The 18,355-nt window shown below is 54.5% G+C and overlaps 1 protein-coding gene across 1 annotated transcript; it reads right to left on the reverse strand.

The window, feature by feature from the left end:
• Window positions 1-461: 461 nt before the first annotated feature.
• Window positions 462-18,224, reverse strand: ZNF541 (zinc finger protein 541). The gene is made up of 16 exons (XM_087778728.1): window positions 17,453-18,224; window positions 15,572-15,953; window positions 14,149-14,383; window positions 11,271-12,960; window positions 9,856-9,914; window positions 8,057-8,216; window positions 7,368-7,535; window positions 6,282-6,609; window positions 5,386-5,449; window positions 5,028-5,170; window positions 4,451-4,590; window positions 3,534-3,609; window positions 3,011-3,099; window positions 1,429-1,610; window positions 882-1,069; window positions 462-596 (listed from the first exon to the last, which is right to left on the reverse strand). The coding sequence occupies exons 2-15, from the start codon at window positions 15,867-15,869 to the stop codon at window positions 889-891; spliced, it is 3,813 nt and encodes a 1,270-aa protein (XP_087634854.1). The 5' UTR covers window positions 15,870-15,953; window positions 17,453-18,224; the 3' UTR covers window positions 462-596; window positions 882-888.
• Window positions 18,225-18,355: the final 131 nt, after the last annotated feature.

Genomic DNA, 18,355 nt, shown 5'->3' on the forward strand with positions numbered 1-18,355 from the left:
CGACGCGCGCGTAGCACGCCGCGTTCGCGCCACCAACCAAGCGTAACCAATTTTGCTTCAAGTATTTAATTATTTATAGCATAACCAGCAAGAGCAGTCCAAGAACTTTTACACTTGCTATTCGAGAACCCAATTGAATAAGCGAAGTAGAAAGCACATAAAAAAAAAAAAACCCCGAACCCTTCCTTGGATCAGAAGAGGGCTAAATCTGAGATCTGCAATGCTGTGCACGACTATCACTTTACGGCAAAACAAGATATTAAAGACGATGACAAGTTCCCAGTGATTTCCCTGTTCTGTTTCTTTCTAACAACGCCAAAGCCCGGAACGGGGAGCAAAAAGCGAGGGCATCCAACTTTGGTTTCAAACGGAGGCAAAGGCCTTCTTTAAACAAAAGCGGAAGGCAAGAGCTTCTGGTATTCGTACAAGAGCTACTTTAGGGGCGTTACCAACCGTGTGGTCTCCCAACCAGGCGTAATTGCAGCTCGGCGCCAGGCACGCAGGCTCCGTTTCGCACACACCTTTGCAGTGTCGGTGCAAGCACGGAACGCGCGATGCCTCCACATTTCTTTCCGTCACACGTCGACACTGACCAACTGCTGAGAAACCCCAAATAAGATTTTAACACACGCTACGCGCCCCAAGTTGCGGCGTTTCTGCCGGAGACCCTTTAGCGAACGCTCTCTGCCGCTTCACCGAGCGCTTTTCCACAGTAGGAAAAGCCGCGGTGGTTTTTCGGCATTGGTGTGATGGGCGCTGCGCTCCTGACGGATTAGATTGAAGAGCGGGGGCAACCTCGCGTCGCCTAACCCTCCTCAGAGCTCAGCCGCCGCCCCGGCGCTAGAGAAGGTTCGGGTGTTTTTTAAAGAGAGAAAACTGACCTCGTTGCTACTCGGAAATGACAGGCTCCCAGTCACCACCGGAGGAGGTCAGCGCCTGGGTTTCTTCCAGCTTTGCCTCGCTTTTAAAATGCTTCCAGGGCCATTTCATCTTTGCGAGACGCTCCGCCTGCTCCCGCAGGCGATGGCTTTTCATGTGAGCGTTCCTGCCTTTTATCTTGTCAAACACCCTGCAAGTCAGAAAACAAACAGGGATATTATTTTTTTTTTAATTTGATAAACACCGTTAATACCAAGCTTCGTTATTTCCATTTCTGTGAATTTCTGTGTATGTCGATGCGCGGTAGGACGGTTCGATTGCTTCGTTCTGCGGTACCCCGGGCTGCGTGGGAGGCTGGTGGCTAAACAAGAGAGACGTCTGGGTTGGAAGTCGCTGGTAAAGTCAAATCAAACGGCAAGAAGGCCAAGGGGCAGGGGTAACCCTCAAGCCGCCTTCGCTCCGCATCCCCTCTGCCCCCCGGGCGCCTCTGAAAGCTTAACTGGGCTTTAGCCAAAAGCGGCAGGTTTTAGCAGAAAGAGGAACAGCTACCTTTCACACTCTCGACACGGAAACAGACCCCGGTCGCCTGCGCTGCCCGCCGGGTAGGGAGACCCGCTCGGGACGCGGGACGGGCTGCCTGCGCTGCGGGGCAGCTTCTTGTCGCTCCTCTGCTTTATCTTCATGCTTTCCTCGGGCAGAAGGCGGTGCCTCTTCTTCGGGCTGCAAGCAGCCTGTAAGCCAGAGAGCCCGTATTAATTTCTCCTCCTCTGCAGAAAGGTGGATAGCTAACGTGAAAAACTAGCTTGAAAAAACCTCGGGGCGGCCCAGGCAATTCGAACGCGTTACATCCAGCACAAAAAGAGATCAGCCCAAGTCTGCCCGGCTGAACTCCTCCGAACACTAAATAGCCAAAAAACCGCTTTGATTCGCCTGTGGGGATGGGGTGCAAACACAGACCTTGAAAGAAAAAACCGGATTACTTCTGCTGCCCAAGCGGAACAGCACTTTCCTCCACAGAAGTCCGTACGACAGGTTTGAAGCGTAGAATTCCTAAGCGCTGAAGCTACTTGGTTACCCAGTTTCTCCCCCGCAAAAAAATATTTCTGTGAACCAAATTCCTGTTTACTGGCAAGGAACGTTTTAGCAGAGCCACGTCACCAGCAGCTCCTTTCACGGAGTGCTGGGATGTCGCAGAATATCCCTGAAAATCGCCAGCAACGAGTGCCACGCGAACAGGAGTATTCGTGGTAGGAAGGGGCCGGGAATGATCCGAGTTAAATCAAGGGGGCCAGCCCATTAAGAACAAATACTGCCTGTAAAGGGTAACAGCAATTTCCTAGCGGTGCCGGCTAGGAAATACCGCTTTGGTGTTTCAGAGTTATTCCACGGCCTAAGTTAATCAAAGCAGCGGCAGAATAAACCCAGAACCTCTCCCCGGGCAGCGTCTGCTGCACCTTTCGCAGAGCGCGGCAAGCCGTTTTCGTTGAGGAGCGGCATCTTGCCCAAATCCCCAGTGGTTTTTCTACCTTTTCTTCAGTCTCTTCCACCTCATCCTTGTCTCTCTTGACCTTTTTTTCTATCACTTGAGCTCGACTGTAGTCAAATTTTATTTTTTTTTTCCAGATATAGTAATATTCAACACACTGGGACACATTCTTAGTCTGAATCTATTGTGAGAAAAACAGAAGCGGTCTATAATGGAAATGCTGTAGGAAAACATTCAAGGCACAGCTATACAACACAGCCGCCTAGCCCAGCTCCTCCTTCCCCCGTTCTCCCCGCTGATTGCGCTGCAACGTACGGGGGAGATCGGCCAGCAAACAAGCCTTCCTCGTCTGGAAAGGTGGTAAAGAAGTGTGGGAAGGGCGGAATCGTACGTTTCACGCAGGCGGTCAGCGCAGCGCTTCATTATTATTTTAATAGCGCTGGTATTTTGTACCAGAGAGATTAAGTATTCTGTTGTCATTGTGCATTGGGGCCAATAATGTCTCGTACCGGTGTCTTTTTAGCGTTAAGAAGCGAACTCCAGCTTTCAAAGAACGGGACTCCGACACACAACTCAAAATAGGACTTTCTGGGTTAAAACTGTCAGGCTAACAGCCCTGGATCCGCCTCGATCCAACGGCTTTACCTCCTTCTGGATCAGGTAAAAATCCTTCTTGTGTACACAAAAAGCCTTTTTAAACAACCGCTTCTCGAGAGGCGTCCAAGTATCGGAACCTGGCAACAAACAGCAACAGGCAAATTATTAGATCCCGCTCAGCCTAGGGGACATCGGCACCATTTATTACTCAGGTATCGCCATCTCTCCTGCTTCGGAAAGCAATTACCAAACACAGCGGCGAGCTCGTTAGCAGTCGCGGTTATTAGCCCTGCCTGCCGGGAAGCGCGGGCGCAACTGAAAGGAAGAGCGCGCGGCACCGCCGCACGTCAGCGTGCTTCTCCCGTTGGGTGTCACTGCAGGGCAGCGCACCGGAACGCGAGCGCGAGGCATTCCCCGCGTAAAAAAGCACTGTAAACGGATTAAAACCGTTCCCCGCCCCAAATAAGACAGTTTTTTTTTTAAATAAAATGCTTTACATCAGAGTACAGAAAGGGAACGGCACTATCTGTTAGCGTTCCCGGGGAAGGAACGAGCTCTGCTTCCAGTTTACCTGCGTAACGGTAATTAGCCAGAGGGTGGGATTCCAATTTCTGAGGCGCCCCAAAAAGCAGCATCTCCAGAGCCTCCTGCAAGGTTTAATACAAAACAGACTTTAGATTCCCCCCCCCGGAGGAGCAAAAAGGGGAATTCTTGCTTTCAGCTGTTTTGCTACTTCAGGGATTCAGCCCACTGCGGGAAGACTTTGCTTAGGCAACGCTCAGCAACGGCGCTCGGGGATCGCCTCGGCCCACCGAAGGTTACGAAGTTATTTCCTCAATCCACACCGAAGAGCTTTAAGAACACAGAACCTCGGGAGGCCTCCGGGGAGCGAGCTGCGGGACCCCACCTGCCGCCAGCTCCAGGAGAAGGTTTCTCCCTGCTGGAGTCGTTTTCGGCTCGGCGCTGCCGCAGCAGACGGGCTCGCAGAGCCTCCTCGTGGAGACGCGGCGTACGCCCAGTCCTCGGCTACGTCTGAGTGTTGTTAAATCCCTTCTTCAGAGAACAGGGAGCGGAGCAGACCCGCTCGGGGCTCAACCGGGACCAGGCTGGAGGCGTCTGCTCGGCAAGGAGCGCCTAGGGACGCCGCAGTTGTCAAGCAGACGGGGTTCACCCGGAGCAGACCTCGGGTTTTAGCGAATAGGGCAATTCCTTCGCTCCCAGCGTTCCGGGCAGTTGCGCTTATATTCTCCAAATTGCCACATAATTTACAAGAGACACAACGAGCTCTTATTTACACGCCAGGACGGGGTCCGCGGTCCCAAGACGTTAACGCAGGCCGCGGCCGCAGGCAGCACGCGAGAACTCTGCGCGGTTAGCAAAGAGACCAGCTCCCAACCCGCGGAGCGGGAAACTCGGAGCAGCTCCCAGCTCACGCCAGCGACAGCGGCCAGCCTGGCTGTTAATTACGACCAAAGAGCCGCTTCTTACCAGAACGCTGCCGCGTGCCTCATGCAGACAATGCAAGGCTAGCTCTAGGTTCGTTCCTCCCCCCGGCATGACGCTGGAGCAGGCCATGTTGAGCAGTTCCGTGACTACAAACGCAACGAAACCCAACAGAAAGTCAGTTTCTGTCAAGAAAGGAGAAAAGGTGCGACACAAGATAGGGAAAAGAGAACAAGTGCAACAGACCGGCTGGAGGAGACCCAGGGAAGGCACAGAAAACAGCTGGATGTCCCAGCTGTCCGGGTATCGCTGGCTCTGCCTTCAGACCAGCTTTGGGACCGCTACCTCCAGGGACAAATCTCCCCGCTTTCGCTGCAGACGAGGCAGCCACAAATGCCCCAACCATCTCTCACGGAAGACGCGACCGAGAGCGTAACAGCTGATATTTGTTCGCTGTTCTACCAGAACCGAGCAATCTCCTTCCCTTCAACGCTACCACATGCGAAGGTGGTCGAGAAAAGAAGGGAGAGAATCCGAATGCGTAAAAAGCTGCTGTGAAAACGTGGACTTTTCAAACCCTAGTATCTCGGGGGTCGCCTTGGAAAAAAAGCATTTAAGAAACCTCTGTCCTGCGTTTCCGGGTTGGTTGCGATGTCTCCCCAGGGCTTCCACACCAAGGATGCTGCCGGTTCGTCCTCTTCCAGATGGGATCTATCCCGGAGGTTCGGTACCTCGGCCTGAAATCGACTTCCGATGTTGATGTGGCTAAAGCAAGGAGAAAGAGGAGGTGAGGAAGGTGATGCAGGACGGCGAGAGAATCGGCCAAGCGATAGGATCGTGGGAGGGAGAAAGTCAACGTCAGCCTCGAAGGCCCGCACAGCCCACGCGCTTGAACCAGCCACACGCTGGCTCCCGAACCGCGGTCCCCTCGTCACCCGCCTCCCAAAGGCGTGCCGCTATGCTGCTACGCCAGAACTCACGGCTGAACGCCGATCTTGGTGGTATCCTTCATCAGACAGAAGCCAAAGTCCCTGTCCATTCTGCCTGAAAGACACAAAAAACCGCTCGAGATAAAAATCATTCTGCCGAGACCATCCTTCAGCCCTCCTTCACATCCTCAGCGTCGCAAACCGCTATCTATTCTCTCGGAATTCCCCTCGTTTCAGTGAAATTGCTCACTTGACGTTTTCCCTTGGAAGCCCTCGAGACCGACCACCCGGACACAATTTCCCAGAAGTCAGCCACGCAGGGATCGAGCGGTTCGGTATTTTTCATAAGCAAAAGCCAGTATCAGAGCAAAACCCCCTTCACATCCCCTGTTCCTCAAGAGGAACCACAAAGTAGAAGTCACCTGCTTCTATTTTTCAAAGCCTCCTTTGGAAGGCCTGAGCGGAGCCGGGGCCTGCCCGTATTTGTAGGCACAACGCCTTGACTCGGCTGCGTCCCTGCAGACGACAAACCAGCGAGCGGACACCGAACCCGGGGGAACGCTGCTTCCACCGGGCTGCTGCCTCTGACACGCAGCTGCCCGCTGCGGCGGCTCCCGTGGCTTTACAACAGGATTGTTTTGGTGTAACCGCTACGGATCTTTAATGCTCAGATTACGATCAGTTTTCACCACAAACTGGCACAATAAAATCAGGTCATCGGTTTACGAGTGACTTAAACTGCTCCACGCGAACGTCCGTACTTCCACCGGCCTGCGCACGGTGCAGCAATTCATCCCACAGGAAGGTGGATACCGTTTGAATTTATAACCTGCCCTGGAGAAAATGACTGCGGGCCAGTTTTCTGTGTCTGTAAGTCCGTACGAGAGCCAGCTGGATTCCCTTCCAGTTCTATTATCTGTTGAGTGCAGACATTAGGATTTTATTACCTAGCGCAGCGCCGAACAGCTGGTTGGGATCGCCGTTAGCAGAGGAAGAGCAGAGAGTGCTGAAATAGAGGCCCGATCCTTCCCGCACGGGGCTGAGCATCGGAGGCGGCGTGTAAGGAGAGCACTGGAACAAGTCCCTCAGCAGGTGATCCACCAGGAACACGGGCGAGCGAAGGTTACTCTGGTAACACCCCCCCATCCCCGGCTGGGCTTCAGGGGCCGGTGGAGGTGGGATAAAAAGCGATTTCGGCCGCGTTTGCCTCTTCCTCTTCTTCTGGTGCGGGCTTTCTTTGAGGTCCTTCCCATCCGGGCTTTCCTTTTCGGTAACCTGGACAAGCAATTCCAAACATCCCTCTCTATCACGGAAAAGAAGCGGAACAAGTTCAAGGCGCTCGAAAAGATACAGAGGAAAGCTTGGAATTGCGTAGGATTTTTATCTGGTTTTCCTCTAGACTCTCGGTGTCGCGATTTATTATTCCGAGCTCAACAACGAACACCCAATGCCAAAACCCGCGTGAGCGCGGCCAGAGGAGCCTCTGCTCTAGTCCCTACTCGTACAGACGGCTCCGGGGAAGCCAACAGACACGCTCATGAGAACAAGAACTCTCGATAAGAGCCCTCTGCAAGTTTCTTTTGCAGTCAGAGAGCTGAGAGGAAAAAACCAAGTAAATTCCAAAATCCTCTTGAAATTCCTTAAATTGCCTAGTAACATTCCGAGCGCTTTCCTAGGCTTTAACGCCAAGTATCCGTCCTGCATCCTACTGTTGATACTTCCCACGTCATCTTTTATTTTCACACAACTCAGGGTGATTAATGGGTTACATACTTCCAATACGTTACTCAGACGGACCCGGGAACCTTTACCAAGGCCATTACTGTAGTAATTACCCCCACGGCCACTCCTGCAGCGTTATTTGACTATCGTTTGGGGGATTTCAGGGAGCCGTAACGCTAAGCTGCTGGCTAAACCAGTGAAACTCGCCCACCGGTGACCAGTTGCCCAAAGAAGCGACCCCAGCGAAGTCGGCTAACGAAGGTGTTACAGCTAAATCATTAAAATACCCGAGGAACGCAATCGCCACCCACCTCGTTCCCTGCCGGCGAGTTCGTAGCCATCACCGGTACCGAGACAGGAATCACCAGAGGAGCCACCGTGACGTCCTCCGAAGGCACCTCGGGTTTTGAGGGACAGCGTCCACCTCCCGCTGCCTCCAGCGGCCGCTCCCGAGCGCTGCCGCCTCCCGCGCCGCACACCTTGCCACAAAGACAAAGAGGGGTACGAGGTGCGTGTCTGGCATCAGCCAGCCTTTCGTCTCACTTCTGAGCTGTTTCTCCACGACATAAAGTAACGATGATAAATAAGAGCTACTACGTTGAGTAAGTTCCTCTAAGCACACCGTAATTTAGCGAGAGCCCCGAACAGGAACTCTTATCGCACCAACTCCTTACTGTTTTTACAAACCCGAGCTCCCAAGTTCACGCCGTCAGCTAGAACGGTCAGGCTTACATTTTTCACTCGCGCTTCGCAGCTGTAGAGCAAGGAACGTTGCTGGCAACAGCAGCAGCTTTCAAAACAGTACAATGACTCAAGGACGTCCGCTACGTAACAACCACCCGCAGGGCTTCAACAGCGCCGTCATTCTGGATCCCACTCTCGTAGGTTAAGTTGCCCCACAGCTTTTATCTCCGTACGCTACAGGTTTTAAAGAATCCTCGCGACCTTAATTCAAACTCCTGTGGAAGGATAAGCACTGAAGGATTCCGTTTCCCTTTACCTGCTGTTCCTCCGTCCGTCGCGGTGAGTGCCATCGTTCGCCACGAAAACACGCGTGGTTCTCCAGACCGTGCTCGGTGTAAGCCAGCTGACCGCAGCTCTTGCCGAGACGGCCGCTTTCACGGTCGCTGCCATCAGCAGGAACAGCACCAGTCGTCCGGCTAAGTGAAAAATCGAGATAAAGGGATGGAAAATTAACATTATGAAGTTGAACCGCTTTTTGGAAAAAAAATAATTTAATCCCTATCAACGTTAGAGCCACGCTTGCATTGCCTGCCGTAGAGCTCGGTGCGGGTCTGGTGGGGAAATCTCTGCAGCTCCTTTAGCAGCGAAAGATGTTAACCAGGGAAAAATCCCCAGCGGGACGTCAGTCACCAGCATTACAGAGAGACAGCTTTAAACAAGCGACGCGGTTAAGATACCCGCTCTTCCGAGCGGTTACGGGAACTGCACCCATTAACAGATAGGTACACATCTTATTTTCAAAGTTACACACATCGCTTTTTAACCGCGACACCAAAAATGAATGACCTGCGGCAAAACCTCCAGCAGCATTTTCCTTCAAGACTGCGCATTTCCTACACCGCGGAATTTGTGAAAGATCCCATTTTGTGAATGGAAAAACGTGGCATTTGTGGATAACTCCCCCGTGGGAATTCAGCGCTTGGGAAAGGCGACCTCGCAAGTCCTGCGGATCCATTTCTCTAGCCGCATGACGAAGAAAGCAAACGAAGCTAACGCTTCCCAGCACACCGTACTTACTGCCTCGCCGTTCCTACGGCCCGGCCGATCCTCGCAACCTCTTCCGACAGGGAAACGGAGGAGCGGGCAGACCACCAAGGCCGGCTGGACCCGGTAATTATTTTCAGGGGGCTCACCAGGAACCACGACTTTCGTTTGTCGCCGAAGAGTGATTACATTCTTCTTTCTTAACGAGAGACAGCTTTACCTGCGACGGTTAGCAACACGGCAGGAAAGGCACCTCTGCCGAGGCTGCGCGGGGCCCGCGCTGCTGCTCGGGAGGACGTAGGTGATAAAAATCTCCCTTTTGCCAGGGAGCAGCTTGCTGTCTGGCGCCGTGAACGGCAAGCTCCCTGGCCTGGGCGGTAAGGTGGCAGAGCCACGCTTTACTCGCAGGGAAAACGCCAGAGGCGTGCAGTCCCTGCGCCAAAGGAAAGCGGCAATTACCACAGAAGAGGGAAGAATGTTTATTTTCTTCAGCAGAGCGAACTGAGTCACAAACTCACTCTAAAATAATAATTAACCATAAAATTAGCTAATCGCTTTTAAAACCTAAATTCAGGGCCTGCCTCCAAGATTATAATGCAGTAACACTCTTTACAGGCAGACGGCTCACCCGGAACGAGGGGGAGGGCGAAGCCCGTACCCCCCCCAGCCACCTGGGAAGCCCGCGACGAGGTGAAGCCCTTAACATTATCCTAGATTTCCATTTCTTTACTTCCCGGGTGAACTTTTGCTCTTTTATTGTCGTAATGTATGAAAAGAACAAGCCTGGTCATTCCTTATTACATCCTTAATAGTCTTAAACGTTTCATTAAGGTTACCTCCCCGTCACGCTTCAGTCGCTGCACGACTTTTACCATCGCGAGTTAGAAATTGGGTTGAAAGTCTTGTGGTTCCAATTTAAACGCCTATTAATTAGCACGGTCCAAAGCCAGCCAAATGAAAAGGCTACGTGAAATCTCAGCCCCCGAGGGAAAAGAAACGTGCCTGACTAGGTGCTAAAACGAGCTCCAGAAAACCACCACCACCCTCAAAACTTCAGCGCCACCTGCTTACCACCCAGCTGACAAGTTTTCTTCCTTTGCTGCGTTAGTGAGGCTGTAGATATTTCCACCCTGCAGTTAAAGAAACAATAACCAAAAGCAGATGTTATTCTGCCTGCACGTAAAGCTTTAAAATATAGGCATTCTGTCTTTAAAAAAAAAAAAAATAAACGGACTACCGGAGCTGTTTTCTCCATGAAAATAACACTTTGCACTCGCAAAGCAACGCTCATTAACCCGTCTCATAAATCGTCATTAATAAATTCTCCTCGTAACGCTTCGATACACTGTAAGCGGCCACGCAAACAGGAGTCCCGGTTTACGCAAGGCGGATATCAAACCGCATTATCTCCACCGCAAGCCGTAGGCAGGGGTGGCCACGCTCCGATTCCTCGGCCGTGCGTGGTTCCCGCGCTCCAGCGACGCGGGGAGGGCCGGATCGTCCCCATCCCCAGCTGCCGCGGGCATCGACTCTGCTACCGCCACCCTGCCAGGTCAACAACAGGCACTCGGGAGCAGGACGGGGACTCGCTCGTGTCCCGTGGATCATCCAGCCTCCCAAAAATCTCCTGGAGGCAGAGGAAGGCGAATCCGAGACTCCCCCGAGCCACTGGATTTCTCGCCTTGACTGCTGAAGTAACACCCAGAGCACGGGGAGCCGTTTCCAGGAGCCAGAAAGGGAAGAGGAGCGACGCAGACCGGGTTTAACCCCAGCGCGTTAGAAACGCCCCGTCCCGAGGGCATCGGCGCGACGCGCGAGGCGGCAGCGACCCCCTTGGGACGGGACAAGATGCTTTCGTGTCTGCCCGTAAGCGCGACGTCCAACTAAGGACCAAAAACCACTTGAACCAACCCCAGACGTCGGAAGTATTCAGTCCCCAAAGCAGCTGCAGCACATTTATCCCTAACGCAAGCTTCCACAACCACCCTCCAGCAACACACTGTGACTTTGACCTCCAGAGACCCGTCTCTAAAGGCGAGAAGTTCGTTTAGGTTGACTCTCGACCTCCCTGCCCTCCCACGGGCAGCGAGACGCCAATTACCTCCCCTCGAGAAAGCGGTTCCTGTTCCACGGGCGCCGAGCTCGCTGAACGTTCAGGCGTTCGCAGCTTTTGGTTATCGCTGACCCGTGCGCGAGCCCGCCCGAGAAGCCAGGTGAAAGGCCTCGTATCGCGTTACTAAACATCCCGAGACTTGATCTCGTTAAATTATTTCTAAACCTTTGGCACTGGATTAATTCGTTAATGGCTTTCAGAGCGCTCTGGGCGCGTAAAGCGCCCCGTAAGCGCTAAGTACGGTCACTGGTGAACCTAGAGCTGTCAACCCTAATAAAAAGCACTTAAAAGAGCGCGGGAAGACAGGAACAGCTCCGAGACGCAAACGCAAACCACGGACCGCTAAAAGCGAAGAAAGAGCGGGCTGACGTACTTGAATCCTGTTGAAAATGGTCAGCCTGCGCGTGCCGCCGGCCGCCGGCGCCGAGGAGAAGGACGCCATGGCCACCTGACTCGGGGGAGCCGCGCAGCCCAGCCCAGCCGTCAGCTTCTCCCTGCGGACGGCGGGCAGGCGCCAGGACCGGCCAGCACCCGCCGGCGCTTTCCCGCCTGCCTCCGTGCTTCGATCTTTACTCTTCTCTTTTTCCAATGCAGAAGCCTTGTTTTCCAGCTGATTCGAGCTCCCGGAAGAGCGGCTTCCCGCAGCACTTCCAGGCATCGCACGCTGGAACTGACCAGGAACAGAGGAGTCTCTTAATCCCACGTATTCTTTCACGGGGGACCGAAAAGCAGGGGCTGCCTGCGCTCCGTCTTTCTCCCCGTCCGATGAAACGCCCTGGAATCGGGGTACGGCGTTTTGGGGGTGCGCGGAAGGCCCTCCGCGCTCCGTCGGCTGCGGAAGCTGGGGAGCCAAGGGGGGCGGCTGCTGAAACCCCTCTTGGAGGGCGTTCGCCAGCAGGTTGGTGGCCTCGGGAGCCACCAGCGGGGACGGAGCCAGCGCCTGGGCGTGGGACAGGACCTGCTGGGACTTGGCGATTGCCTGGAAGAGGTGCCGCTGCACCAGCAGCGGCTCCAGGCACGCAGCGGGCTCCTGGGGTTTCGGGAAGAGCTGCCAGGTCTCGCTCTGCGGCGCACCGCGCTTCGGAAGCTCCGGAAAAGTCAACTCCCCAGCGTTCTCCCATGGGTGGGAGCTGTGGGTTTTCACCGACTGAAAGGTTTCCTCAAAACAACCGAGGGCCGACTCACCCGGCGCGTCCTCTTCGGCTTTAAAAGGCGCAACGGGGAAAGACATGGCGTCCGGACACTCGTAGGCGGCTGGGAACGCGTGGGAAGGTCCAGCTGACCCCTCCGAAACACCCTGCGCTGCGACAGGCGGCTCGCGAGCAAGGCAGACGCTGTCCCTATTGGGTTTAGCACAAAGCGGCAGGTTTCTTAGCCACTGAACGTGACTGCTGGACTGGCTTGCGGACGGCTTCTGCCCTCTGAAGACGGGAAAACAAGGCAGGGCGCTGTTGGGACAACACTGCGGCCCCGCGGGCTCCGAGGGCCACTGGGCTTCCGAAATAAAAGACCTACTGGTCAGATTGGTAACTACGTCCTCGCCCGGCGCAATCGCAGACACGTCGCCGGGCTTTATTACGGCACAGACGGTGGAAGAAGCGGCACTCCTTTGGCAAGAGAGGCGATCCTTCGGTATATCGTCTCCTGTGGGCTCCGAAAGTCCACTGCTGCCAGACGCGAGGCAAGAGGCCCGGCTTGCTGGGGAGGAATCTGCCGAGGCAGGACCCGCAGGCTCCGCGGGGGGCAAGGCGGCCAAGGGAAGCTTCCGATTTGCCAAGCCGCTCACAGCGCACCTCAGCGGGTCTCTTTCGGGCGGGAAAGAGCCCGACTCTGAGCGCGCGGTCAGTCTGTCCGCCGATTTCCCGCCGCCTTGGCTATACGGACTGGGAAGAAGCGGGGATTCCTCCCTGGCACCTTCCTTCGCAGCCTCCTTCAAGCTGCACAAGCCGTGCTGCAGTTCATAATGCCGGCGCAGCGAACGCTGGTCGCAGTAACTCTTATCGCAGTCTCGTTCCGGGCACGCAAAAGGTTTTATTCTCTGATGCGTCAACATGTGCCCGCTCCTGCGGTGAGCAAGAGAAGAAAACATTGCGGATTAGCGTTCCCAGCTGAAAAAGGAAGTCATTTCGCACCTAAGCTACCGCAGCTCTTGCACTCCTGGCATTTAGGACAGCTCTATGCAAGGCAGAGACGCTGCGCAGCACATAAACCAAAGCAGAATTTGGCCTCTATTCAGAAGAGGTTCACTAAAGCGCCCCCCAACTGCTTTTCCCACCGGGACGCAGAACGATCCCGCTTGCTCCATCCCCATCGCCGGCGTCTCTCCCGAAACGCAACTCAGAAGGGATCCGAAATCCCCCCCCCCAAAATCCCGTGGGATCTCTCCAGCCTATCGGCCCCCCGCGTTCAGCGAGGCCGAAGCGAACCAGAACACAACGCAGAAGGGATCTCAACCCACGTTCTGCCCGGGAGCGCGCACAGCCGTGCCCGTCAGCGCAAGCTGAAGGCTGGTTACGATTCTCTCTTGGTTTAGAGTAGAAATGGGTGGAGAGAGCGAAAAAATTAGGCAGGCGCGTTACCTAAACCAACGGGGAACCGACTGTGAAGTTGCAGACTCCCTTCATAAAGGCACATTTGAGGACAGAATAGGTTTGTTAGCAACCGCCCCGGTCTGACACAAAGCAAAACAGTGTTTTACTTAGCCCCGGACTACCACCGCCAAAAACCGGACCTACAATAATCCGGTGGAGTTTCAAGAGCTTTTCAGAATGAGTAACAAAAGCTTTATGGCACCGGGATGCGTAGGATTCCAGGCAGCGCTTGCATCGCTAAGCGATCTTTTGCAACAGTTCCTAAAACAGCGGCTGCCAAAAATCAGAAGTTGACTCTCCGGTGCAAACACCTTCCACGCGATTTCCCCCACGCCAGCCATCAGACAGGAAAAAAAAAAACAAACGACTGGCTGCTATCGCAGGGCTCAGCATTACAGATTGTTCTGCAGCTGGGCAGAAATACACACTTTTGAGGCTTTTCCTGCACCGGCCCGCTCTGGAAAATTTAAAGGTAATTTGCAGCTGCAAGGGGAGTCATTTTGTACCCTAACTTCACAGCGTTCGCTAGCCTGAAAACACGACAAAGCGCCCTAACTTGTGAAATTGGAAAATAAAGTACTGCAGCAGCCCATCTTATTTACATTTGGGAAAGAAGGCCGCCGCGGCCCTGCGCGTTTTTAGCGGCGAATGCCTACGTACAGGTGGTCGGGCCGTTTAAAGGCCTTGCTGCAGATGGTACAGACGTGTTCCCGTTTCTGGCTGTGAGTCAGGCAGTGTTTGCTGAGAGCGCTGGCGCTGCCGAACACCTTCCCGCAGCGGCTGCAGCCCGGCAGCGAGGTCCGAGGAGAGCAGAGGGGAGGCTTTCCTCTCCCCGCAGATCTGCCGCCACCTCCTCCAGCCTCCTCCGGTCCCGTCAGCGCGGGAAGCCCCGGCTCTGAAGGGAGGGAGAAAGCGATACCCTCAGGTTACTCTTGCGATGACACACTTCTCACTTTAACGGTCATAAAAACGTCTGGTTTTATAACGCTTCCGTTGGAGGGCTCGGGCCTGTGACGACTGAAAAATCTGCACAAAAATGAGGACAGAAGTCCCACAAACCGGCTCCGCCTCTGACGGCTCGCAGCTCTGGAGCTGCTGTATTTCTGGGGTCTCCACCAACACCTCAACCCAGGCCCCACCCTCACACACGTCCCATCCTTCCCCATTTCGGAGCTGGTTGTAACGAATTCGACCATTTTCCCCTCTTTCTCGGGAAAAGAGGGAGGAAACGAGTCAACTCCCACCCGCTTTGTTCAAGGTGTTTTATCTGCAGCAATTTGACCAGGTGATAACCCAGGCGCTTCCCGCCGGATTGGACTTTGGGAGACAATCCAAGGTTCCCCACCCACGAATACGGAATGAGCCATTACGAGCTGTAATTAATTGGCGAATCAGCAGCAACGCAGGCCCCAATTGCCAGGAGAAAGTCTCATTTTCTTACTCGAGCGCTGCTAGTCACCAATTTTCATTTGTTTTGTTTTCAAGCCACCCAAACATTAGCAATTAAGTTATCCATTCCCTCCAGAAGAGCGGTTTACTAAAGGCGCTCTCCTTGCAACGGCAGACCTAGAAAAAGCCCATTCTGCTTAATCCATTTCACAGAGAATTTGAAATGGAGAAAGAATTAAACAGAATGTCTCTTCCCCGCTCCAGGGAACGCCAGTAATATAGATGTTTGCAACATATTTAGCAAATCTATCATTTTAATGCCGTCACGTTTCCCATTTCCAGCTGGAGAGCAGGTTGAAAGGACTCTTGAAAAGAAAAAGAAAAATGCCTGTCTAGGGTATAATTTTAAGAAAATAGGACAGAAGTGAAACTCCTGTCAAAGAGCGGTGTTATAATTATTACCATCTTCTGCAGCCTTACCAATTTGAACGTCATTTTACAGGTAAAAGGCAGCAAGAAGCATTTCTGAAGTGCTTACTGATTAAAAAAACCCCTCGTATCCACCTCTTTACCCCAAAAATATTTCCACGTAATGGACTCCGCCACCTATATAAAGCTACTAAACAACTCCGGCTGCGTTGAACCGTAAGACCCCCTTCGAAATAACCGAGAACGCGGAGTCCAGCGCGCTCACCGTGCTGCCAGGGCCGCGAGTCAGGCTCATTGAGGAGCGGAACAGCGTCGCGGTCCTTCGCCGGGTACAGCGAGAGCGCGTTTAAATCGGCCTCCAGAGCATCGCTGCCCGCCTCCGCAGCTGGAAGGCCAGGCCCCGCGTCCAAGCCGCTCAGCCCCGCGTACATCACGTCTTTCACGTTTAGGCAGAAATCGTGGTTGAGAGCCTCGGTACAGGCCAGCCCCTGGCTTTCGGAGAATCCAGGGAGATGCATCTCCAAATTAACGGCGTTCTCGTCGCCGAAGGGGTACCGGTCCATGCCTGCCGCCGACCTTACGGCCAGTTAAACGTGGGCTCGTTTCCACCTAGAGCAAAACTCGGGGGCGTGAGGACAACAAACCTCCTAACAAAACATAAAAAGGCCAAGTTAAATAAAATGGAAAAGAAGAAGAGGGCTGCCAAGACCCTGCGGGCCAGGAGGGCTGGGGAGCGGAGTGCTGGGGGCCAGGGGGCTTTCCCCGAGGGAAACGCTGCTCCCGGCCTCGCCGGAGGCTGTGGGGCCACCCTAGGGCTGGGTTTGGGGGAGCGAGGGGGCTTTCCCTGAGGGAAATGCTGCTCCCGGCCTCACAGGGGGCTGTAAGACCACCCTAAGGCTGGGTTTGGGGGGAATGAGGGGGTTTTCCCTGAGGGAAACGCTGCTCCTGGGCTTGCAGGAGGCTGTGGGGCCACCCTAGGGCTGGGTTTGGGGGAGGCAGGGGGCTTTCCCTAAGGGAAACACTGCTCCCGGCCTCGCAGGGGGCTGCGGGGCCACCTTACGGCTGGGTTTGGGGGAGGCAGGGGGCTTTCCCTAAGGGAAACACTGCTCCCAGCCTTGCAGGAGGCTGCAGAGCCACTCCAGAGCTGGGTTTGGGGGAGTGAGAAGGGCTTTCCTTGAGGAAAATGCCGCTCCCGGCCTCGCAGGGGGCTACAGGACCACCCTAGGGCTGGGTTTGGGGGAGCGAGGGGGCTTTCCCTGAGGGAAACGCTGCTCCCGGCCTTGCAGGAGGCTACAGAGCTACTCCAGAGCTGGGGCTGGAGGAGGGAGGGGGCTTTCCCTGAGGGAAATGCTGCTCTCGGCCTTGCAGGAGGTTGCAAAGGACCAGAACTTGGGCGGGTGGGGGAGGGGGGGGTGGGCTCTCCCTGAGAAGAGTGTGTGGGGAGAAGGGAGACAGGGGCTGCCCCAGGGCCGGGGCTTCTCCTCGAGGGGAAAGGGAGGCTGCAGCCGCCCAGGAGCCGGAGGAGCCGGAGGAGGAGGAGGAGGAGGAGGAGGAGGAGGAGGAGGAGGAGGAGGAGGAGGAGGAGGAGAGCAGAGGTTCCCTCACCAACGCCGCCGCCTTCACCCGTCGCCACGCGCCGCGGCCCTTCCCGCCCAGGCGCCGGGCGCATGCGCGCGGCGTCACGTGACGGGGGAGGGGCGGGCCGCGGCGGGAAAAGGCGGGAGGGGCAGGGAGAGGGGGCGCCATTTTGTTGGGAGGGAGGGAGAGGGGCTGAGGGATGAGCGGGTCGGGGAAGGACGGCGAAAGAGAAAGAAGGAGGAAAGGTGTGCGGAGGTGGGAATGGCGGGGGTGAGGTTGTGAGGGGGGAGCGAGGGGAACGGGCGTTAGCGGCGGGGAGAGGTGAAGGGAAGGAGGCTCGAAGAGGTGCGAGGCGCCTGTGAGAGAGGCGGCCCCGGTGGGAGGTGAGTGGCAAGGGTTGTGTGTGAAATAGAGGTTTAAAGAAACGAGGGGAGGGTGAGAAGGGGGGTGTTGGGTAGGAAATAGGGGGGCAGAGCGGTGGGGGGGCTGGGGAAGGGGCTGGGAATGCGAGTTATGGGGCAGAGCTCTGAGAAGGGACAAGTGTAGGAAAGGACTCATCTGAGCGTACGGTTTTAGCTAAGTTTGAAGTAGAGAACGACCAAATGTGCCTCTTGCCTGGGCGTTTTGGCGGCTGGCTTCGGATAAATTATTTATCCGGCTTGATTGTTCCCCTGTGAAGTGGGAATACTGCTTCGCCGGGGTAGCTGTTACCCCGCAGTGACTGCTGGCTGTAAGACACCAAGAAACCCTGTGTTCAAAGTGAGAAAAGGTAGGGTGTTGCAGCTCATCAGGATATACCTAAGCGCTGTTTCCAAGCTATTTTTTAATACCTTTCTGGGTTTTTTCCCCACTATTTATTTCTTTCATGTGATGATTTTTAAGGAAGTTACTTGGGTTAATTTTAGCAGGACGTCCTTCTGTCCCAGGAGGAGTGCCAGGCCGCTGCTGCACCCTTAATTGTAATAATGCTTTAATTGTACCAGTGAAAAAGCTCTCGTTACTGTGATGGTCTTGGTCTGGCTCATCCAGGAGCCACCTGGATCCTCGCAAAGCAAATTGGGAGAAGTGGGAAGGAAAAAAAACCACCTGAAAGTAAATAAACGATGTTTTAAATCAGAAAGGTGTCGCAGCAGCTACTGCAGTCTAGTGGTTAAAGCAGGCATCACCTGCAGGGAGATGAACAAGCCTGTAAGCGTTCGGGTATTATTACATAAAAATGGTATGTAATTCTGTTAGTCATCAGCCGTGTATTTTAAGCAAACCTAAAAATAGCAGCGTTTGGGGGTTTCGTTTGTTACGACTCTGCTATGCCGAGTTCCTCTCCAGGGTGAACGTTCATGTCCACGTGGGTATAATACTAATTAATTAGCGCGCTGCGTGATACGACTGACGCTTCATTCCTTCGGAAGAGGGGTTTTACTGAACTTTGGTCGGCGTGAGCGGGTCGTTTCGTTCCGCCGCGGGATTTTGC

This window comes from Nipponia nippon, unplaced genomic scaffold (genome assembly GCF_047370975.1).
Source record: "Nipponia nippon isolate SJK-2023a ecotype South Korea unplaced genomic scaffold, ASM4737097v1 scaffold_46, whole genome shotgun sequence".
NCBI classification, from domain to species: Eukaryota; Metazoa; Chordata; class Aves; order Pelecaniformes; family Threskiornithidae; genus Nipponia; species Nipponia nippon.

Coding starts and splice junctions, on each gene's coding strand:
- ZNF541 (XM_087778728.1), bottom strand. CDS start 15,869: ATGGACCGGTACCCCTTCGGCGACGAGAACGCCGTTAATTTGGAGATG. Junction 5,450..6,281: donor GCTGTTCGGCGCTGCGCTAG/GTAATAAAATCC, acceptor TGTGTCTTTCAG/GCAGAATGGACAGGGACTTT. Junction 3,610..4,450: donor AGGCACGCGGCAGCGTTCTG/GTAAGAAGCGGC, acceptor TAAACCTTGCAG/GAGGCTCTGGAGATGCTGCT.